At 34.2% G+C, this 24250-nt stretch overlaps 2 protein-coding genes and 1 non-coding gene across 3 annotated transcripts; 2 read left to right on the forward strand and 1 right to left on the reverse strand.

The window, feature by feature from the left end:
- Positions 1-8462: 8462 nt before the first annotated feature.
- On the forward strand, positions 8463-13937 carry LOC131633642 (ycf3-interacting protein 1, chloroplastic). Its single transcript, XM_058904338.1, has 6 exons — positions 8463-8842; positions 8928-8972; positions 10042-10155; positions 11412-11492; positions 13262-13426; positions 13771-13937. The coding sequence occupies exons 1-6, from the start codon at positions 8516-8518 to the stop codon at positions 13858-13860; spliced, it is 822 nt and encodes a 273-aa protein (XP_058760321.1). The 5' UTR covers positions 8463-8515; the 3' UTR covers positions 13861-13937.
- A 189-nt stretch (positions 13938-14126) lies between these two features.
- On the reverse strand, positions 14127-14198 carry TRNAH-GUG (transfer RNA histidin (anticodon GUG)). Its single transcript has one exon. It is a non-coding gene; the product is annotated as a tRNA-His (tRNA).
- A 3891-nt stretch (positions 14199-18089) lies between these two features.
- On the forward strand, positions 18090-18959 carry LOC131633655 (uncharacterized). The gene has a single exon (XM_058904352.1). The coding sequence runs from the start codon at positions 18090-18092 to the stop codon at positions 18957-18959; it is 870 nt and encodes a 289-aa protein (XP_058760335.1).
- The last annotated feature ends 5291 nt before the right edge of the window (positions 18960-24250 follow it).

Genomic DNA, 24250 nt, shown 5'->3' on the forward strand with positions numbered 1-24250 from the left:
ATAAACAGTTCAGGCAAAAGTTAGGGATATCAAAAAGATGAAAACAGAGAAGTCAATAAATTCCTGAACAACACAATGTTGTGACTACCAAAAGGAAGAAGTGACTGCCATCTCAAAAAATCTCTTTGTTTGTGAACCATCATCATTATCTCTTGGAACCTGAATGCATAAGTTGAATCAACTGAGCTTAGGACTGAAGATCATCACGAAGAGGGGTGGGTACAATCAAATTTTGAGCCTTTATCCTTTGTTTCTTAAACCGTGAACCAAGCCACGTTACAACCCTTGAAAGTCCTAATTGAAGCATGGTTAGTTCGAAAGCATATTGTCACCAAAAGGTATCCTGACTCCTTAAGGTTACCAAGAATGCGGAGTTGATATGTCATATTCACGAACATCACGTTGTTACAAATATCATGTTTTTACAAATATCACGCTTTTTTAATGTTTTTCAAAAACTCAAGACAGACGTATGCATTGCATCTCATGAATTCATTATTAAACATATTCTGCTACATGATTTCAAATGTTAGCATCAAAAAAAACTTGCACAGAGTACAACTAATGACTGAAAGTTATCCCGACAGACAAGATTACCCCGAGAAGCAATGTCTCCTACGTATACAAGGGGCATGACATGTTTTGTCCAATCAATCTGGGGCAATCAAGTCAAGATTCGAAGAATCTCTCAAATGCCAAAAAGTCAAAGGCATACATTCCAAGTGGATCTCAAATTATTTCCCAATCAATCTGGGGCAATCAAGTCAAGTTTCCGAGAATCTTTCAAGGATGCCAAAATAATCAGGGGCATGCATCCAAGAAGATCTAAAGCTACTTCTCAACCAACATAGGACATCATATTGGGCATATGATTACTAGGGGCAGGTCTCCTAAAGTGCACATCTTATAAAGTCCTCGCAAGGTGAATCTTTCCAAAAGTTCCTGCTAACTGGGGCAAATCTATACAAGTCCCGTTTGACATTTTAAGTGACGTGTCCTAAATCAAGTAGTAGTTACTATAATACTGGGGGTAACTTTCACCCATGTCTCCCCACAAAGCCGGGTTCACAAGATCATATCCCCACAGAGTAATCATTAAGAAGATATCTTCAAACGCTCCCGATAAAGACATGGCTGCCCAACAGAGTTTACATCTTCAACACTGTCGCTCTCCTCCAACATGATTTATCAATATCTTTATCACCAATCAGGGAACATCAAGTCACTGATCATCTCCAAGCAGAAATCATAAATTCCCAGCTGAGCATCTTCAAGACAAGATCAGACAGTACAATTACAAGGACATAAAGATCTACTTTCTTAATCAAAGACAACATAAATCATATTCACATATCATATGTCATAAACATATTCATACACTGCATACATTACCTCATAATGAACTCATACATAACATGCAAAAGCTCTCATTTATTTTGAGGGATTCATTACATAACCCATGCATCATGACATTGCATAAAGATTAACCTTACCTTTTTCAGAATACAGGTACCGACAAATGAACGAAATCTCCAACTTTCCAAGATCTAATTCATTTACCACGAACGGTAATGACACGATCACTTTCAAAGTCTAATTCAGCTACTACGAACAGTACTGACACGACAAAAGATCTAATTCAGCTACTACGAATGGTACTGACACGATCAACGCTCGAAGATCTAATTCATTTACCACGAACGGTAATGACACGATCACTTTCAAAGTCTAATTCAGCTACTACGAACAGTACTGACACGACAAAGGATCTAATTCGGTTACTACGAACGGTACTGACACGGTCAACTCTCAGAGATCTAATTCTATCATCACGAACGGTGTGGACACGATCACTGGCCTTCCCAGTCTAATTCAGTCACTACGAACGGTGCTGACACGACAAGAGAATCTAATTCTATCATCACGAACGATGAAGACACGATTATCTCCTCAGATCTAATTCTATCATCACGAACGATGAAGACACGATCATCCTTCCAAGATCTAATTCAAGTATTACGAACGATACTGACACGATCAATTCCCAAGGATCTAATTCATCTACCACGAACGGTAATGACACGATCAACGCGCAAACAACATCTTCTCAAAATTCAACTACCAGATGGCATCCACAAGCCCATCTCCGACAAAAGTCCCTCCTTCAAATAGGGCAAATTTCTTGGTACTCTTATGTTCAATCATCTTCCACCTTCAGATACCGACTGGCGCGCAAACCACTCTACATCTTCAGGTTTAAGATAATTGAACAGGGGCAGCTGTCATACCCCAAAATTTGCCCATGCTATTTTTCATACACAAAACCAAATCAATACACAAAGCTCCAAGACACACTCTCCTAAACAAAGCTCAGAAACTAGGGTTTGAATTGTTCAAAGGAAAATCAGAAAATCAATGGATCAAAAGCTCCAAGACATCTCAAAGGGCTCAATATATCCCACGCTATCTCCAATTCAAAAGATTTCCATCTCAAGTTTATTCATACCCATTATAAGACCCGTGAAGCCATTCTTTTATTTCTTATCATTATTATTATTTTATTTTGGAATTTATTTATTTAAATTCTTAAATAAAGTAAATGAATAATGAAAAACATAAAAGAAATTGGTTCATTTTGTGATCAAACCTCGAGTAAATATCTGAGTTTACTATAGGAAAATTCGGGCGCTATGATCGTCACAAGTTAGGCTATTATGGAAAAAATGTGAAAGTTAAATAGAGCAATTTTGAATGTTTGATTAAAAAAGCCCAATGAGTGGGGGTGTAAACATGAAACCTCCAGGCCCATTTGTGCATCATCTTGATTTTGGTTTTATTTTTGATTTTTATCTAACTTAAATCAAAATAAATTGAAACCAATCAAATGGCAATTGTGGTGTACGTGAATATATTTTCCTGATAAATAATCAACCAAAAATCTAATTGAAGTTTGATTGAGTTCAAAAACAGCAAATTTTAATTTCCTCCAAATCAAATCTCTAATTGATTTCAATCACAAGGATTTAGACATATTTGATTCATCTGTAGTAACCTAAAATCATCTCCATATATACCTAGTCCTAATCATAATAGGAGGAGGCATAAGGGATTGGCCGCAGCAAAAGTTAGAGAACTCCAAAAAAGGTGAAGTCAAGTGCCATGGCAAACGGATGTTGAATGTAATTCAAGCGCTCCCAGGCGTCAAGCAATGATCCTCGAAGCATTTTGAAGCTAACTACATCATTCCCTTGGATCAATACGGCCGGAAACACCTCTATGCACCCTACGGTTTGCAACTTTTATTTATTTTCGATTGCATCCATTCGGGCATCATAAACGAGTTTTAATTCCGTATATGTGTTTAGACTAATGTTTACAAGCTTCCTGGACATTTAATTTGATTTTCGTTGATGTTTCACGGATCTACCATGGCTAGGGTTTCGAACATTTGATTTAGGGCCATATGGTTGGAGACTCTATCAAGCCAAATTGATTATGTTTCGTGATCAAAGGATGTTACTCAACCGATATGGGTTGTTGTTTGGTATTCATATGCATTGAATTGCAGGTTTTAATGGTGAATGGCTACAGCCATGGAGCAAAACCGTGGCTAGAAACTTACTCTGTTTCAGAAAATCAATGAAGGAGAAGAACAGGACACGCGCGAATCTGGTTTTAAAGTTTGAGTTTCTTTTGTTTTAAATATTTTGTTTAATGTTTGATATGTTAACAGCGAATCGAAAGTGGCTTGGTGGTAAAAGGTAGCGTCGCTGGTTTCTAAGACAGGGGTTCGATCCTCACTGGGAGCGCCTTATTTTTATGGCCTATATGTTATGATTTGATGATGGATCTAGTAGGCCTCCTTCGCGCGTGACCGTGATGCACCCTCGCCCTTCAACCGTACGATCTCCTCCTATCCCAGATCCAACGCTCATCAGAACGCAGGTGTACCATGGACCTTCAAGCTGCATCACACAAGATCGTAGCTAAGTTTTCTAATCTTTTATTTATTTATTTTTTTATATAATAATTCCATTTTTTGGTTATTTTCTTTTTCTTTATTATTTTCAAAAGAAATTTATTTTATTTAAACTTTTATTTATAAAATCATATTTTCATGACTCTTTAATTTATTTAATCGAACTTTCGATTTGTTTTTTTTAATTCTCGAAATATATTTTTACTTTTAAATTTAAACCCTATTTTATTTTAGCATTTTCATCATGACCACTGATCACTCGTAGATGTTGTCTGTGTCTTTTCTCCTAAAACCTCATTCCCTAAAAAAAATCAGGGTTAGCAACATGATTCGCCCCAAGCGCGCGCCTTCGACAAACCCCAAAGTTGAGTAATTTATTTCTAAATCCAATTTAAATTTTATTTATGTTATTTTATTTTTAGGATTTGCCTTGCGTTCACCCTCTCTTTCTGCCATGTCTTTTCAGGGTTACCTCCGAGGTTTCCTCTGACTCTAACCATATCAGATCAAATCGAACCAAAGCTAAGTGGCCTCGCTTATTTAAATATTAATTGTTTTGTTTATTTATTCTTTATTTCCTGGTTAACCCTGCCAACCTTCGAATTAGCCATACACTCACCCAACTTTTTATTTACATTCTTTTTCAGGGTTGTCAATTGCCAAAGCTACGTTGTTGGTAACCCTAAATCTTTATATTTTTTATGATTATTATTATTACTTGTGTCAAACCCTGATAAGGGATCCACTGGTTACAATTTCCCGCCCCCTTTATTGCTTTATATTATTATGTACTGCGTGGTTAGTAATTTAGGGAGTGCAAGATTGTAATTAACCTAGAATCACTAATTTACAAGATAATATAATTTGAATTGAATCACGTGATTGATGCACACACGCACGCTTTTTGGGTAACCCTCTCTGTTGCCTTGCTGCCTGTTGCCTGTTGCCTTTGTGTTTTGCAGAATAAGCCTCGTCCCTCGAATTCGAGGATACCTCAGCCATGTTGCCTAGATAAAAAGGTCACGACCCTAATGATGCTGCCTTCGATACACAAATGACCTCGACCCTCGGATGTTGCCTACGAAAAAAGGCTGAGGTATCCTCTGGTCGCCTACGAATAAGGCTTATTCTGATCCTTACCTTAGACTACCTGCCCTTCTATGGCATGGGACAGTCTTATGGCAAAGAATGCTTCGATGACCCTTCAACCTCCAAACGAAAGGCTTCCTGCCCTCTTATGGCAAGGATAGACCCTTTCATTCTGAAAGGCTAAAAAGAGACCTATCATCTGAGTTTAAGGTAATTGCCCCTAATTGCCTTGCAATGCTCATCTTTAATATTCTTTCTCACAATTCTTCGAAAACTGGCTACGCTCATTTATGAGCTAAAGTCCACTTTTTTCTTTCATCTACATTTTCTAAACAAACGAGCAAGCAAAGCAATTAAGAGCCCATGGAAAACCATGGATGCAAAGGGTGCCTCACACCTTCCCTTTGCATAAATTACCCCCCGAACTCAGATTTCTTAAAAGGTTTTTTTTCTGTTTCTTTTTGCCTTTCCGAATATAGTTTGGATAAAATAAAAGTCGGTGGCGACTCTTGCTTACCGCGACATTTCGATCGATAAAAAGTCAGTTCACCGTATTACAAGAAGCCATGGGATTCACTTGAGGCATCAAAAGTTGATTTTTCTTGGAGAGAAACAAAACCCTAGTTTTGGTCCTTATTGCTTAGGAGAGTGTGCATCCACTTAGATCTTGAGCTATTGATGCTTGGATGAGCTTGAGTATATAAAAATATGGTGGGCAAATTTTGGGGTATGACACGCCTCAACATAATGAAATCACATAATGAAGGAGCATAACCATATTTGATATGGCGAGATGCATACTAAAGCAGTAGAATCTACCAAAGTCCTTATGAGGTGAAGCTGCTTCGAATGCAGTTTATATCATGAACAGGTGCCCTACCCATAAGTTGAAGAATAAGGTTCCTAAAGAAGTGTGGATTGACAAATGACCATAAGTGAGTCATCTGAAGGTGTTTGGCTCTATGTGTTACAAGCATGTTCCTGATGCAAGAAGAATGAAGCTTGATAACAAGAGTGAACCTATGATTCTGGTAGGATATCATAAGACTGGTGTATATAAGTTGTTTAATCCAGTTAATGTGAAGATTGTGTTGAGTCGAGATATTGTGATTGATGAAAATTCTGCATGGGATTGGAATTAGAGTAATTCAATTAACAATCCATTGATGAGCTCTAACATTGACGAGGAAATTGCTGAAGTCGAAGTTGATGAAATTGTCGAAACTCCAGTCGAAGTCGAACCAATTACCAATTTTTTCGACACAGTCAAAGTTAAAGAGGGCGTGGCTAATACAATCCAAAGACCTTAAAAAATCGAATTCTTCCAGCAAGACTATAAGACAATGAAGTGATTGGTGATGATGAAGTCACACCAGATGGAGAATTAGTTCATTTTGCTTTACTTGCAGGTACTGAACCAATCAACTATAGCGATGCTTTAAAGAGTCAACAGTGGAAGTTAGCTATAGTCGAAGAGTTATAGGCAATCGAAAGGACCCACACATGGGATTTAGTTGAACTGCCAACACATAAAAAATCCATCGAAGTAATGTGGGTGTTCAAGGTGAAACACAATGTTGATGGTTCAATAGAAAGATGTAAAGCAAGATTAGTAGCTCGAGGTTTTCTTCACAGAGAAAGACTCGACTACTATGAAGTATTTGCTCCGGTAGCAAGATTGGAGACTATTCGACTAGTGGTAGCATGGCTTGTAGTCGAAGCTGGTTGACATTTCATTTAGATGTGAAATCGACATTTCTCAATGGTACTTTTGACGAAGAAGTCTATGTCACACAACATTCAGGGTTTGTGATTCAGAAGGAAGCGAGTAATGTATATAAGTTGCACAAAGTGCTCTATGGCCTCAAGCAAGCACCTAGGCATGGAACAAGAAAATAACTCATACTTAGTTGAATTGGGATTAATAAAATGCAAATATGAGTATGGTATATATGTCCAAGTTGTGGCACAAAACATAACAATCATCTGCTTATATCTTGATGACTTGCTGGTAACTGGAAATAGTTTGGAGAACTTGTCGAAGTTCAAAGAGTTGACGATGAAGAAATTTGAAATGTCGGATCTAGGAAAATTGTCTTATTTCTTAGGCATGAAATTTCAAATGTCGAAGCAAGGTATGGTGCTACATCAAAGGAAGTATGTCAAAGAGATTCTCAAGAGATTCAAAATGAATGATTCGAATCCTGCATCTTCACTTGTCGAACCAAATGTGAAGTTGGAGAAGAATATAGAGGAAGACAAAGTCGATGTAACTTTGTTCAAGCAAATTATGGGATCTCTGAGGTATATGTACGACGGTCGACCTGATATAGGTTTCACAGTCGGATTAGTGAGCAAATACATGAGTGAACCAAGAGTGTCAAACATGAAGGCTGCAAGAAGAATTCTATGATACTTAAAAGGATCGATAGAGTATGAAATTCTATTTCAACGGAACTCTGAAGGTAAAGAAGCAACAATTACTTGTTTTTCAGATGCTGATTGGTGTGGAGATAAGGAAGGTCGAAGAAGCACAACTGGATATTTCTTTCAAATATCCGGTGCCCCAATTTCATGGTGTTTGAAGAAACAACCTGGGGTGACATTATCATCGTGTGGAGCTGAATATATAGCAAGATCCTATGCTGCATGTCAAGCAATTTAGATCAGATCGGTACTTGAAGAAGGAGGTCGAAGTAAAGAAACCTCTTGTGTTGTAAATCGACAAGTCAGCCATAAATCTGGTGAACAATCCAATTTGTTATGAAAGGAGTAAGCGTATCAAAGCTAGATTTCACTTCTTGAGAGAAAAGGTAAACCGAGGTGAACTTGAAGTTAGGCATCGCTTGAGTGAGCACAGTTGGCCGATATTTTCACCAATGGATTGAAGATCGACAAATTCCTAAATTTGAAAAAAAAATTATGAATAGTTCAAATTGACTATTTTTAGAGTATATTCGACAACTTAGATTATAGGGGATATGTTGAAATATTATTGAGATTGATATATTATCTAAATATTAGATATAATATCAAATATAATCCAAATTGTATAAACCAAAGTCCAATTAAAATTGTATATAAATAATAATAATTTATATCATTATATATACAATTCAAATGAATAATATAATCCTTAATTTTTTTTACTCCCTATTCTCTTATGAGTAGTCACTCACACACTAACAAATAGTTTTTAAAGTTTATAATTGGAACTAAAATACACTTCACTAAAACTATATTTTTAATTAATTTTATAACAACAATTGATTAAAATATATTTCACTAAAAATATTTATTATTTTTTGGTTGAAGGAATGATGGTCACATCGTAATTAATTATTATTCACATAAAAATATAATTAAAAAACATAATAAAGAAGCATTACGATATGTTCCGTAAGAAAGATGATGATAGGATAGAAAAATCAGCGAAGGTTATTAGCAATGGCACTGTCGTCATCATCACAACCGTTGCCATTAACACTTCCTTCAATTTCGTCTTCAAAATCACATTCTCTTCCAACCTTTCGCTATTATCCTCACAACTCTCACTCCCTCCTTACCAACGGAACACAGTTCACGAAGCTTAGTACCACTTATCGACGAACATCAACCATACTTTCTTCCGTCGTTGCCTCTGCTGGGAATGAAGATGCTGAGCTACGTGTATCCTCTACACAGCAACTGGATGATGATGATGACGAGGAGGAGGAGGAGGATGATGAAGAACCAACTCCTCAAGACCTTGAATATGTTGCCCAAATCAAAAGGGTAATTTACTGCTTCTTTTTCTTTTACCTATTTTTTTTTTTTTTTTTTTTTTCATTTCTTAATGGATTTTGATGCCCTATTGCAGGTTTTGGAGCTGCTTAAAAAAAACCGGGACATGCTATTCGGGGAGGTATATTTTTTTTCTTTCAGTTTTCACTTTCTTTTTTTTTTTTTTTTAAATATTTTTTCCAATTTTACTTTACTAATTAATGGAAGGGAGAATTTCATCGAACTACTGTCAGATTGGCGTTGTTGAATGAGACAGAATGTAAATTAAAAACAGGAGAAATGAAGATGTTGTGTTGAATGTGTCGTAAGACTAAACATGATAGAATTAGGAATGACGTCACTAGAAAGAGAGTTGGGGTAGCACATGTTCTTAAAAAATTGGGGGAACTTGACTTAGGTGGTTTAGGCATGCGAGAGAAAACCTGTAGATTCGGTAACATTGTCATCTTTCCTATATTGAATTTATTCTTGTGTTGTGCTTTTACCTCCCAATGCCCCATCCTGTAAACATATGATACCCTCATTTACCTTAGATACCCTGCTTGAATCTGATAGGTTACATCTCTTTACAACTCTCTGTTGATTTGAACAATAACTTAAGATATTTAAACCGTACTACTTGTGAGGTACTTTTCTTCTGCAACACTTACATTTCATATACTTTGTCTTACCTCTACTCAAATGGATGCCATGCGTTTCTAAAGCTAGTCTTTAACCTCCTATTTATTTCCTCTCGTGACTCACTGAGTAGACTATTTCCCAAGACTACGATAAAAATATAGGGGCATAAAATTAGCGCTAGAAGCAAATCCTATTGTTATTAATGCTATTTACATAGATACAAAAGATTAATTTGCTCAAACTTTGTTCATATGATTTTTAAGATAGCATAATACTACCTCCGGTCCCATTTATAAGAAAAGATTCCTTTTTTAGATACATTGAATAAATAAAGTACGTGGACAATATGTTGTCTAGATACATTATTTATTCAATGTATCTAAAAAGAGAATGTTTTCTTATAAATGGGACCAGAGGAAGTAAAATTTAAAAGTTGGACTGATTAAATTCACATTCTACTAAACGTCATTAAAGGTGCACTTGTTCTTGCTCACTAAGCAAATGCATCTCCCGATTGTGTTATCCTTGCCCATGATGTTCTAATGATTCTTTCATTATCCTATTTCCAGGTCAAACTAACCATAATGATTGAGGATCCCCGAGATATTGAGAGAAAAAGATTGCTCGGTATTGAAGATCTTGATGGCCCAACACGAGATGATCTAGTTACCGCTTTGGAAGAAGTAAGTTTTTTCTTCTATAGCAATGATTATCTAAATTGTGCTTTAATTTATAAAAGCATAAACACTCTAACTTGTACCAGAAGCTTTAGAGTTTATTTGAAATCTCGTTTGGGATGAACATTTGATCGTTTTTTAGAGTAGATATCATTGGCTTATTGTCCAAGGTACATTTTTTAGAGTAAAATCTTGGTGCACTTTTGTCCAAACCTACAACTTTTCAAACCTTTTGTGATAATCTAACTAATGCTCCGTCTCACAATCAGTGTTGTTAAATATCGGTTATATCGCCGATATACCGGTTTTTCATATCGGAATTTGCCTATCCGATACGAAATTCGATATCCCGTTTCAATTTCGCTACGATCCGCATATCGGCCGTTTTTTGTATACCGGTATACCGGTTTTGAATTTCATATCAGAATTTATATTTTTCTAATCATTTTTTTAATAAGTTATATTAAAAAATAATTGAATGTGAAGAGGTGGAAGGAAAAGGTAGGCTACGAAGAGGAGAAGTGGTGCACAATAATAATTAGTAAGTAGGCTGTGAAGAGGTGCACAGTAATCAAGTGAAAATGTGAAGAGGTGAACTAATAATAAAGTGTAGAGCTGTATGCATATTAACATAATCTTGGCAGTCTTGAAAATAGAAGTGAATGGGAAGAGGTAATATTAGTTGGTGTGATTATATATAGGACTAATAGGAGCCATAGTGCCTCAATCACCATAAATTATTGTGTATGTTAGTAGCTTTTATATGTTTTACATGTTTTATTTTATATATGATTATTTATTTTAATCACCTTTGTGGTTTCCGCTATTTGCCCGTTACGATATCCGATATTTCTCATATCAAGTTTTTGGCGATTCGATATTTTCCGCGATCCGTTATTAACAACATTGCTCACAATCCATTTTTGTGTGCTTGAACCAAACACAAGGAGTTGGATTAACATTTTTTGTTTGAGATAACATTCTAAATAAATCTCTCCAATTGCAGTACATTCCATCCCACTTACAGATTGCTAAAGTATCTTTCTGCTAATTTTTATCAACTTTCTGTTAATCACTTTTGGTAACTTCTAGCAGCCCTTCTATGTGCTTCTAAAGCGAAAATGATAGTAGTTATAGAGAAATCAGTGATTCGTTGTCTGAAAATCTGTTTTGTCTATTTGTGTTATGTGACATTGGGTTTTAAACTCCACATAAAGTCAAAAGCTGATTTCAGATAAAAAAAATGGTTTTCAATAAACTAGGTGAATGAAGGGAAAATTCCAAAGGATAAAGTTGTTCTCCAGATGCTTGCCGAGGAAATGACTGCATGGCCTAATTTAGAGGTATGGTTGAATTGGGCTTGTTTTAATCTTTTGTTTCAGTGTGCATGATGTCTTGAACATGTGTGTGAGGTAGTTGATAGCATTGTGTTTATACAATTTGGCCTTTACTGTATCAGGTTCTTTGTATTGTTTTATCGTGGTACTATTTTTCAAGTGGATAAAAACAATAATAGTATTATAAGATCGAACTTGTACTCCAACTGAACAAGTTTTTGTGTTTATGATGCTAGTGTCTCTTTATATGCTTACGAATTTTATTAAGAGTTGTATTATTTTGACACAAATTTGACATAAAGTTTCGACATCAACTTGGATGGCTAATACAATTCAAATTCAAATATATTACATTCAGTAGTAGATGGTTAATGAATATATGAAGGTGGGACATCACAACCTGAACACAATTAACATCAACTTTTAACGTCACTAACCACAATCTCAAGTGTATATTTGAACACAAATCGTTGCTTAATGGACATCATGTATATTTGAACTCAATTTGGATAGTTAATGGATACTTATAAATTTGGACATCCGAAAATTGTGGTTGATGATGTTTGAAACGGTGGTTAATTGTGTTCAGTAGATAGTTATGAGTTGCGACACCTTACCGATTGAATTTGAATGTTTTCTTTTTATCATTTAAAATTGTCATATAAATAATTTGTAGAAAGGTTTCTTAAAACAATATCTAACCAATTTGGAACAAACAAGGAAACAACCGAAATTTCAAAATCTTGCAACGAAATAAAACCCAAGAATCACCAGAACACATAGCGAAAGCACCAGAATCACCAAAATTGTGTTCAACATTACAAATAAATAAACAGGCAAAACATTACCAACTACAAGAGTAGCTTTCTTCCTGCAATAAATAAACTGTCCAGTATAGAGTCCTTCAGCAGCAACAAGAAGCTCATTCTGTTTCGTATACCTAAATGGATGACGGAAAGTGACCTTAGCAAGAGGTGCACTGCGACCTGGGTCATGGATGATGCCGGTGATTACTCCCTTGAGATAACCGTTTCTTTCACCGAAATCGAGACTACGGGACCTTTATGGTGGTGAGTGTGGGATTTGAAAATTGATCTCACACCCTTACGTTGTGCTCTGATGACCCTACCCATCCTGACTAACCTACAACTCTACCTACCATGCGGCAAAAATAAAGCTGGAAATGGCTGAAGAGAGAAATTAACCACATTCGAATTTCAGTAACCAAATAAATTGATTAACGAAATTTGATGTCAAACTTGTGTCAAAGTATCATTTCTCTTTTATTTAATTACCTTACTTGAGAGTCATAGTTGTAATAAGAAAGCTTTAGTCACACTTTACTTTTTGGTGTAAGAAAAACTGCATAAACGTTGAAGTTAATTCTCAATAAAAGTGAAGAATTCGTAAATAATTGAAAATGTAGTTACTGAGGGTTTATACTTGAAGCTGCATGTCTGTAGTATGAACATCACACCTCACTAATGTAAAAACCTATTTTAAAAAGATTTACTACTGAATTTGATTATGCTCTTTCTAAAATTGTTTAGTTTTTATCCATTTTCAATGTTAAGATTTTCTAATTTGTTTTATTATTTCTAACTTATTGCTTCTCTTTTATATGTTACAAGTTTGATTTTTGTGGTGGAAATACAGGGAGGGTTCTATTACTCTGTATAATTCTAATTAAAACTTCAAATTTAGCCACTTTGTCCAACTAATTGTTTACTACTTTCCATTATTTTCCACTGATATGTCTTTAATCAAATGAATAGGTTGAATCAACGAAGAAAAAGCCCAAAAAATCTCTATATGCAAAAACAACTGACACTGGAATCGATCCTAAAGTGGCTGCAAAGAGACTAAACATTGACTGGGATACTGCTGCTGAAATTGAAGATGTGGTTACTGACGATGAACAAGAAGTGCCTTCGGTGTTGGTCAGTTTTTTACCTACCCTTATAGATTATTTTTGTGATTTAGTTTTCTTTGGTTAGCCACCATTACTATTGTTATTTAGACCATGATACTGTAGTTTTACATTATAATCAACGAATTTAGTGGTTTAATGGTCCTTCAAGCTGTTATGATTCACAACTGATTTTGATGCCTTATTTCCTTTTCCGAGATTACTGATTTGGATAGAACATTATTGCTAGTCTATTTTCTGATTTCTTAAAAAAATATTGGTGCAAAATAAGGCATTTTTTTATTATTCTTTAAATAAATTATCTTTTCCTTACCTTTTTTTAGTTTTCTATTAAGGAAGTTGTTTGTTTTGCAGGGGTATGGAGCATTATACTTGGTTTCAGCTTTCCCTATTATTATAGGTGTTTCAGTAGTTTTGATTTTGTTTTACAATTCCCTCCAGTAGGAACTGGCATTGCACTCAAATTCAGTGTATAATATTACTATATTGAAATCAGTTAGTGTATCATTATTTTCACCTAACATCCTCCAGAGTTTTTTTTGTGTTGAATTACAAATTGTTAGTAGTTGGCAATTATTTTTAGCTGATTAAATAGTTGAAAAAATTATTGTAAAATAATGTGGCTGGAGGGATTATTCTTCATGTTGAATTACAATTGGTTAGTTAATACTATTATTTTTCTCCTTTATAAAATGTAAGTGCAAAAAAGATGTGGCTGCTGGGATTCGAGCCCAGGTCTCCACGGCCACAACGTGGAATTCTTACCACTAAACTACAGCCACTTTTGTTGTCTATCAATTTGAGCAAATTTGAATGAACTTTCTAACAAGATCTTATGAAAAAAGGATTATCATATGGAAATTATTAAATAATAACCTCTCTCATGTTGAAATTAGTTTCCATATAAATTATTTCAGAAAATATCTCCTTTGAATCCATCATAGATACTTGAATTTGTAAGGAATATTTGGTAACTAAAGAATCAATAACTTATTGTAACTAAAGAGCTGCTATAACTAATCCAAATGAATGATCTCTGTCCTACTTTGTTACAAAATTTTATCATTTCAAATGAAGTTCACGAGGTGTATAATTTAAAAGATGAGTTTAAAAGACGTTTAAAAATAATAATTCTTCTATTTATTATTGATGAGATCTCTTTTGTATGTCGCAATACGTTTGGAAACATTTGGAAAACACACTATTGTAAGTAACTGTTAAACTTCAAATACATATATAATTTTTTACTGGCGCACATAAGGAGAGATCGACACATGTCAACAAATATTTTGGTGTACAGTTGAGTAGAAAAGAAACATGCATGTGTAAACGACAATGATTTCCCCAGTTACGAGACTAAGGATTCGAAGTTTTATCGTGGGACAAACAATCCTCAAAGTCGTTTCAATTAAAGTGATCAAATATGAGAGAACGTTTTATTTTCTAACACTAGATTGTCAGGAATGTTTTACAAAGTCTAAACATAACAATTTTGATTTTGCTATTTAAAAAAGAATAACGTGTTATATTTTTATTCTATTTGTATAATCTTTATTATGTAAACATACATATACGTATCAAATTAATTAACGCTAATTTCTTCAAAAAGAACTAAAAGCCATTTATTTTTTGTTTGATATTTTATCTACTATCTTTTAAGAAAATTTCTTTAGTCACCTCCCTATGGGGGGTCACCCCCAGCGAAAATTCTAAAATACCCCTGCTTCGGAAGTTCATTTCCGAAAGCGTCTTTTTTTGAAAAAATGACTTATTTCGGAAGTTCATTTCCGAAAACATTACTTCGGAAGTTCACTTCCGAAATACTGCGATTTCTGCAGATTTATCAAAACACTCCCCCTCCCCCAATCATTTACCCTAAATCAAAACAAAAAGTGGCAAAGGCGAAAATTTGTGCAAACAGAATTTCAAAGCTGCATCAAGGCTCCAATCACACTGCTAAACAACATTCAAAAGCCCTCAATCCTAACACTTTGTAAGTTTTGAAATTTTTAGATTTATTATTCAAATGCATGTTATTTAGGGTTTTAATTGCATAAATGATATATGGTTAGGTTGTTAGAAGTATTTAGGTTGTTTAGAAGCATTTTGATTTGGTTTGAAGTTTGGTTTAGGGGTCTGCCATGGAAGTTGCAGAAAACTCCATCGCAGGGGTGTTTCGGAAGTTCATTTCCGAAAACACCTCCATCCCAGTTTTCGGAAATGAACTTCCGAAATGTATCAGAAGTTCAAATTTTTTTGTTTTTTATTTGTCTCGCATATTAATCGATTTCAATTGTTTACAGGAACATGTCAGACAATCAACCAGCACGCAGGACTGCGTCTTCTAGAGAGGGTAGGGAGTGTCCGTTTTAATTTGCAAGTACTTTATTTTTAACGCCTTTGTTTATTGTGCCTGTTTCTTTGAAGTTTGTGTCCCTTTCTTCTTTTATAAAAGGAGGTCTCATGGACCTTTCTTTCTTCATTTTTACGCAGGAATGGGTGGCGCTAAGGGAATAAAGGGTTCTTCAAAGAAGGAGGAAAAGGAGGTGAAGGAGGTGAAGGAGAAGAAGAAGGTTTTGACTGGTTCTGCTTCTCGTCCCCTGGGGGTCCATGGCTCGGACGTGCAGACTCAGTCTTCAGGCGTGATCAACGCTGATGGTTCTGATACTGAGTGGGATGAGGATTGGTATAATTATCTTCATTCGGAGGAGTTCGCTCGTCGGGAAGAATAACGTGTTTTTATTTTGTTTGATGTGTATTTTGTAACGCTCGTCGGGCAGAATAACGTGTTTTTGTTTTGTTTGATGTGTTTTGTTTTGTTCTGATTTCGGATTGTATCGCACAGTGTTTTTGTATTGGATTTATCATCTTAGTTTTTGGATTGTTCTGATTTCAATATGTAGATTCTTGGATTTCATCGCCGCGAACACTATCCATCTTCTGGATTATAAACATAGAACTTTGACTTTCCCAGCGCACCCCTTTGTTTGATTTTTTTGTAATGACGTCCCCTGATCAGGTAAGAAATGTGGACACATGTGCCTACGTAAGCCTTCTAAGACGGTTACCTTCTAAGAAATGTGGTAACACTTTCCTACTTAAAAGCCTACGTAACCAAAATTGGGAAGCTCCACAGCCACGCCCTATTTAAAAGAATAAAAAACCTTTTGAAATTTCGAAGTTCCCTTTTCCTTCTCCCCACCACTCTCAGACGGTTAACTTCTAAAACACTTTCCTATTTAAAAGCTTCTCACCCATTTTTCTTTCAAAATATCCCAAATCATTTTCGATCCTAAGTCTTTTTCTTTGCTTTAACGTTTTCTATCTCTTGTTACTGCTTTCATCACAATGTCTCGCCGCGGTGGAGGAAATCATCCCGAAAATCGCCGGAGTCAACCATCTCCTGCACATTCTCAACAATCATCCATCAATGCTGCAGGATCAGGCCGTGGTGGTGGTGGCCGTGGCTCTCGCGGTGGACGTACCTCCAATCCTTCTTCCTCCGGACATCCACCTCCTCCGTCATATGCTCCGGCCCCGGTTACCTCTCCTCCGTCTGTTGTTGCAACTCCGGTTGTTCGTCCATCTGTTTCAGCGCCGTTTGTTCCATCTGTCGCAGCGCCGGTTGCTTCCTTGAGTTCGGCTCTGATCTCCATCGAGAGCCTGACTGCCGAAGTTAAACAGAAGGCTACTCTAGAGTCGGCTCCGTCGTCTCAGAAGAAAAATTGGGAAGGAAAATTCAAGTTCGTGCTAATCATTTTCAGTTGCGAGTGGCTGATAAGGATCTACACCACTATGATGTAAGTATAGTTTGCTCATAAGTTTTTTGTTGTTGTTTATTATGTTGGTAAGTTACAATGTGGTATGGATTTCTAGAGGATCAGGACTTTCTAACCTGTTGCAGCGTCTCCTCCATCGTCTTCATCCGATTAAATAAAGCGAATCGTTCTTGTTTGTTATTTTTCTTATGTCCAGACCTTTTTTCGGAAGTGCATTTCCGAATTCCTCCAAGGGGGGTGAGTTCGGAGATGAACTTCCGAAACACCACATTTTCTGAAAATGTAACTTTATTTCGGAGATGCATCTCCGAAATCAATATTTTATATTAAAAAAAACACGTTTTCGGAAGTTCATTTCCGAAAACACCTTTTTTTTCAAAAAAAGTACCTTTTCGGAAATGAACTTCCGAAACAAGGGGTAGTGTTGTAAATTCACCAGGGGTGAGCAAGAAGGTTAGGAGGTGGGTGAAGAAATTCTCTCTTTTAAATTATTGTTTTTGACAACAAATGTTCACTATATTTGTCTTTAGATTCTTTTGTATGCAACCATGCCATCGCCTATTGTTCTCCTCTTTATTTTTAAAAGGGGGAGAAGTGTGGTATATGTAAGCACGTTTGAACTTCAGTTTGTAACTAACTCTATTTATATAACCCTTGTTTTAATCACCCTCCTTAATTAGAAAATCAACATCATCTTAAGGGAAAAACATATAATTAATCTAGATTAGAGAAAGAACATGATCATCACTCCTAAATATGAATGGAACATGCTGAACACACTTCACGTTCTATGCATTTTTTATGCTAGTAGTACTGCATCCACCAAGTCCAATTTCTCATACAAATATCCTAATATCAGAAATCACGGCTTACAAAAACTAGATAAAATCAACTATGGAGAGCTTGCAAAAAGAGAAGCAAATTGTGGCGGATTCACTATCATCATTACAAGTTTCAACGCCGAAATTCACGAGTTTCAGTCTTCCGAATTCCGCAAACTCATCACCTTTGTTGACTTCAAAGAGAAAACCGAAAGGCGAGGCTATAGAATCTCGAAGTCAAGATTACTTGACACTCAAGCAACATCATATGTTACAAGAATTCATCTTAAGAAAAAGCAAGTCATGCGGAGAAGGAAGAGCAAGTTTATCACCCTTTGATGAATTCGATCATTGGTTAATCAAACCAAACACGGCGGAACATGACAACAATAATCACGAAAGCTTCTTCATAAACGAAACCATCAAAGAAAGTCATGCGAGTGACAACGAGCTTGAAACAATTGCGGATGAAGGATTCAAATGTAGTGCTCTTTGCATGTATTTGCCGGGATTCGGCAAAGCAAAGTCGGTTAAACCTAAAAAAGAAGGACTAGAAATGGAAGGTACAATATCTAGGACAGTTTCATTGGAAAAATTTGAATGTGGTTCTTGGTCTTCTTCCAAACTGTTCAATGATATTGAAACAGATCACACAAGTTCTTACTTTGACCTGCCATTGGAATTGATCATTGGAAATAATACTAATGATGTACATTCACCTATTACATCAGCATTTGTCTTTGAGAAGAATCTTAAAGGGGTTCTTAAGAATGGTTCTTCAAAACCAAATGGTAGAAAATCAGATACTTCGCCTCATCAAGTTAGGTTTTCTATGTCTTCCTCTACGTCTCGTTATCCTCCTTCTCCGATAACATGCAATACTCCTAATATAATAAATGCGAAAGATGATTTTAATGCATTCTTAGAAGCAAATAATACTTAAGAACTTATAGATGTTATTTTTCCACTAGATCTAAATCAACTACTTAGGTTGAGCATGATTGAATCACTTCAATAGAAAGTGAAGTTAGAAAAAAAAATACTCACATAATTTGTTTGTTGTTTTGCCACTTTTTTTAGATGAGTTACATGTTTATTGATTAACTTGCATGGGAAAAGCATAGGGTGTTTTTGTCTAGTGATGTAAATGATTGCATAAATCTTCTCATATTGCAAAAAGGATATTATTTAAATAATAAAATTTAGTCTTATTATTAAGTTTTCCTATTACAACAGTTAAATTCATACATTTTATTATCTAAATGTTTGAGGATTTATTATGATTTCGGGATATAAATTATTTAAAAAGTTAGGCCTTAAATAAAATTATAATAATTTTAATTCTACCAATTATCATTAAACAATTACCAATACATATTTGATACTTAATTCTTATCAATGTTTTAGAAATTATATCAAAGATGGAACCGTCTAGACTTGAGTAATGTTTCTATTGATTTTGAATTTGTTATATTTATATAGTTAACAGATAAACACAAGGGAATCTTACTAATTTAATATTTATGACAATTTCTTTTTTAAATAAATAATAAATAATTAATAGATAAATTAAAAAAATCAGAACTCTTTTCAATGGTTCAACCACACTTGAATTAGATGACTAATAAAGAGTGAAATGTATTTTAACAATGTCACTGAGGTTTAATCTAATAAAGAGTGAAATGTAACAAACTATAAGTGACACTAGGTTTAGTATGGACGTTTAAGAGTCTCACATCGTATAAGATATTTCTAATCATGTGCTTATAAATAGGAATGGTAAAACAGATTAAGTTTGTTGTATTTTTTTAATTTCTAATATGTTCATCTCATTCCGTCTTGTTTTTTTTTTTTCTTTTTCGGATCAGATATTAATTAGAATTTTTACAATTTTTAGCTTTTAGAAGTGTAAAGTCCGCATGTCTGCTCTGCCTATTTTTTTTGGGACAAATCTAAATTTTAAACTCGCATCCACAACTTTATATGTCTCGTCTGTTACTCCTACTTATAAGTAGGGGCAATCCTCACTCTCACAAAAACATTTTGTAAGGGTGAGTTATGTGCAACCACAATTTTTAACATAATATCAAGAGTATCATTTAAAATTTGATGAACTACTTACTATTAAATTTCATTGTCAGTTTATTTTCATGCTCCGGATATTTAGTCATTGACATAAGGGTCTACTAAAATTCTCACATTAAACAATTAAACAATATCTAACCTCAACATGTAAGTAGAGGAATCTTCATCCAGAAATCAGTTTTATAAAATTGAGTTTAACTCAATCAATTTCTCTAAATGGTGCATTGCAATCCCATACTGTCAATTGGATGCTGTATTACTTGTGATATGTAATTGAAAAAATTGGAGCATTAGTCCAAATCATATGATTGTACAAGCTAGTAATTGAAAAAATTGAAGTATTAGCCCAAGTGGTATAATTGTACAATCTAGTATTATGCAGAATTATGTTCAAGTGACAAAGTACTTGTTTATGGTCCAAATAAAAACAGGCATTATACATAATTAAGTTCAAACTGAAACGTAAAATAGTTGGATTAGCAAAAACCATATGATGCAAAAAGAAAAGGATAAATACACTAAATTACAAAACCAAAGTATTTCTAAATACCATATTCTTCAAAAGCATAAACCAAAGTCAATAGAACCATTTTCTTTATCTAAACAAAACATATGTAAATACACTAAGACAGACAAAGTAAAGTTGTACATATATTAACATTACAACATACAAAATTAACATAAACTGAATACTCACTCCAGTCTCAAATATAAGAAAAAAAAGATAATTTCTATGGTCTTAAATAGTATAAATTTTTTTAATTATAATTATTACATTCAAGACCCATTCAATGTGAACCGTGCAATATTTAATGGTTTGATGCTTAGGCGATGTGCACGAACATTTTAAATTATAATTTATTCACATATCCTTCTAATATTTATATACTTTAATTCAGAGGGAGGGAGTATCTATATTTTTTCCCTCTATTATTGGGTCAATAACATTGGAACTTGGAAGGGTAGTTCATATGATGCTTCTGTTTACATACTTTAATTGAGAAGGAGGTACCTAATTTATTTGTCTCAAGTCTCAACAAATTATTCTTTCATTACAACCAGATTACAATCAGGGCAGGTGTACTTTAACAATACTCTACTTGGTATAATTTTTTAGCCTCTAATAAACTGAGCCTTCAATACTAAGAATTTTAACTTTTTATTTCACATCAACTTAAATTATAACTGGCGTGAACAAAAGATTTAACCATTTTTATCAACCTCAATTGATTTGTCACACAATTCTTTTAAGTTCAAATTTTGTTATTTAATGAAATTTATGTAAAACTTCTAAATTATTATAACTCCATGGTCTTCATAGTTCATAGTTCATGGTCTACCAAGTCTACCTTCAAGATTTCTTCCTCCATAATTAAAGAGTTAAAGAGTCAGATGAATACGTGTAAGTCTTTGATTCCTAGTTGAAGTGATTTCAGACTCAACATCTAAAGATCATATCCTTGCATTTCGCCAGCTCAGAGTCTAAGAGGTTGGGTAAAGAAGTGTCGCCTTCTTGAACTTTGCAAAAGATAGAGTGAGCCTTTAAGGTCAGAGGAGTCACCAAGAAATAATGATCCTTGAAGTTTTTCCAACTTTTAAGGTAAACATCAAACACTTTCATCGGTTGACAAAGTGAGAGCGTGGAACCTTGTTGTCCAGGTGATATGTTTTTAACAAAGACATCAATTTTTTTATGATGACAACTAGTGTCTTATGATAAATCAAGCATAAACGGTTCGACGAATAAAGATGCAAACCTAATCATTAGAGTTCGACGACAAACTTAATCATTAGAGTTTGGCGGACTTAACTATCCAACCTCATTTCAAACTACTCAAGCAAGTTTCCACAAAAGAGAAAGCATATAGAAAAGTCTTGAAGTACCGTGGTACCTCCTAATTTAGTAGGAAATGGATAAATTGCAAAACATAAGGGTTTTATCTTAAAAGCACATAGCTAAAGCACACACACTATTTTTACTATAAAAAATATCTTCAGAAACATCTTGAAGTTGATACATATGAATTAGGAACTATCAAAAGTGCTAGAGGCAAAATTTTGGCTTATCTAATCGGTTAACAATTTTGTCTAATCGATTAGCTCAACTCTAAATTTGAGTCTTAGACAATTAGGACAACGCCTTAATGATGTGCAACGACTAGATATTTTTTCATTCCTTTTTAAAAATTTATAATCGATTATATTTCAAACTTCTAATCGATTGTGAACATGTGTCAATTGATTAGATAGTCAGAAAAAGCATTTATTTGAAATTCATTTTTGAGCAAACCTCTAGTCTATAAATAGATGTCTATTCTCTCATTTCATTTTATCCAGAATCGTGTTTTGACACTTTCAACCCTCACTCTCTCTAAACTTTTCTTTAACTTTGTTTCACTAATATTTTCCTTCTAAATTAATAAAATGGTTCGAATCAATGTTTTAAAAATTGGACAAATCATCCAACTGATAAGAGTATTGGATCACTGATTCATTGATTGAATCACTAGATCACTAATCGAACCCCATGATAAAATCAAATTAAACTGGATAACTCGGTTGAATAAATTGATATCTATAACAAAACTATATAGTTATTAAACTGATTGAACCGGATGATTCGGTCTCTAAAAAAATCACACACTTAAAAAAATTCAAAATGTCAAACTAACATAGTTTCACTAGTTCATTCTTTAAATTAAAATTCTAAACATAGTTTTCACACACAACAAAATAGTACATAATATAAATCTAAATAAATTTTGAACGAAATACAATTGTAAAATAACAAAATAAGTGCAATGTTCAATAAATTTAATTCCAAAGTGGGAAAGTTGTTCAAAATAAATTTTGAACAAAGTTTGTTAATATTTTAATTTTGTTTTAAAAAATATATTATTAAAACGGCGTCGTTTTGTCAGAGAAAAAATACAAGCATTTATTCCGTCGGTTTTCTAAAACTGTCGGTTCTTTGGTTTTATCAATTTTGGCCGGTTCTGATCGGTCTAACTGGTTCAATAGTTTATCTAATCTAACAATCAAACTAGACCGATAACTCGTCCGATTCTCAGTTCGATTGACTAGTTCAGTCTAATTTTTAAAACACTGGTTTGAATTATAAATTTGATATTTCTAAATATTCGTCATAATTTAGACTGTTAATGATAAACAAGAGTTTGATTGTGAAAGAAATATAATATCACATGTGAATGTTTAAGATCAATGAGAATTCAAAAAGACTAAGAAAAATAACGACTAAAAATTGAAGTATTCAAATTTTTTCTCAACTTTGAGAAACTTAAACTAGTGTGGTTTAAATCAAATATTCATTGTTTAATTTTTTTCTTAATATGAAAATATTCATGTAAATGTAAAATTTTCAAAAACTTGCATCGTCGTTTCTTTACGTTATTGTCATGTTATTCAAATACTAACACACAAAAAATTGGTAACTAGAACTCCTTCGGACTATCCCATATATTTAAATTATATATTATTTACTAGTCCCTTTAAGACTTATCTCTTTCTTTGTTTATAAACCGAATAACATTGTTGTGTATTACAATATACTTGTAATTACTTTTATCTCTTTGAATTTAAGTATTCAAGAAAAAAAATCACAAGCATATCATAGTTTTAAATTAGGGGTTGCTCTTGAAGGATAGAAAAACACTTAGAAAGGGGGGTTTGAATAAGTGTAGCTTTAAAAACTTGACAGATAAAAATAAATTGCACAGTTATTTTTATCCTGGTTCGTTGTTAACTAAACTACTCCAGTCCACCCCCGCAGAGATGATTTACCTCAACTGAGGATTTAATCCACTAATCGCACGGATTACAATGGTTCTCCACTTAGTCAGCAACTAAGTCTTCCAGAGTCTTCTGATCACACACTGATCACTCCAGGAACAACTGCTTAGATACCCTCTAAGACTTTTCTAGAGTATTCTGATCCACACGATCACTCTAGTTACAATCTGCTTAGATAACCTCTAAGACTTCCTAGAGTATACTGATCCACACGATCACTCTAGTTCCTTACAACTTAATGTAATCAATTCTAAGAGTATTACAATTGCTTCTTAAAAGCTATAATCACAAACTGTGATATTTCTCTTAACGTTTAAGCTTAATCTCACTAATATATTA

Source organism: Vicia villosa, unplaced genomic scaffold (assembly GCF_029867415.1).
Source record: "Vicia villosa cultivar HV-30 ecotype Madison, WI unplaced genomic scaffold, Vvil1.0 ctg.001158F_1_1, whole genome shotgun sequence".
Classification (NCBI taxonomy): Eukaryota; Viridiplantae; Streptophyta; class Magnoliopsida; order Fabales; family Fabaceae; genus Vicia; species Vicia villosa.

Coding starts and splice junctions, on each gene's coding strand:
- LOC131633642 (XM_058904338.1), top strand. CDS start 8,516: ATGGCACTGTCGTCATCATCACAACCGTTGCCATTAACACTTCCTTCA. Junction 11,493..13,261: donor CTGCATGGCCTAATTTAGAG/GTATGGTTGAAT, acceptor TCAAATGAATAG/GTTGAATCAACGAAGAAAAA. Junction 13,427..13,770: donor AAGAAGTGCCTTCGGTGTTG/GTCAGTTTTTTA, acceptor TTTGTTTTGCAG/GGGTATGGAGCATTATACTT.
- LOC131633655 (XM_058904352.1), top strand. CDS start 18,090: ATGGAGAGCTTGCAAAAAGAGAAGCAAATTGTGGCGGATTCACTATCA.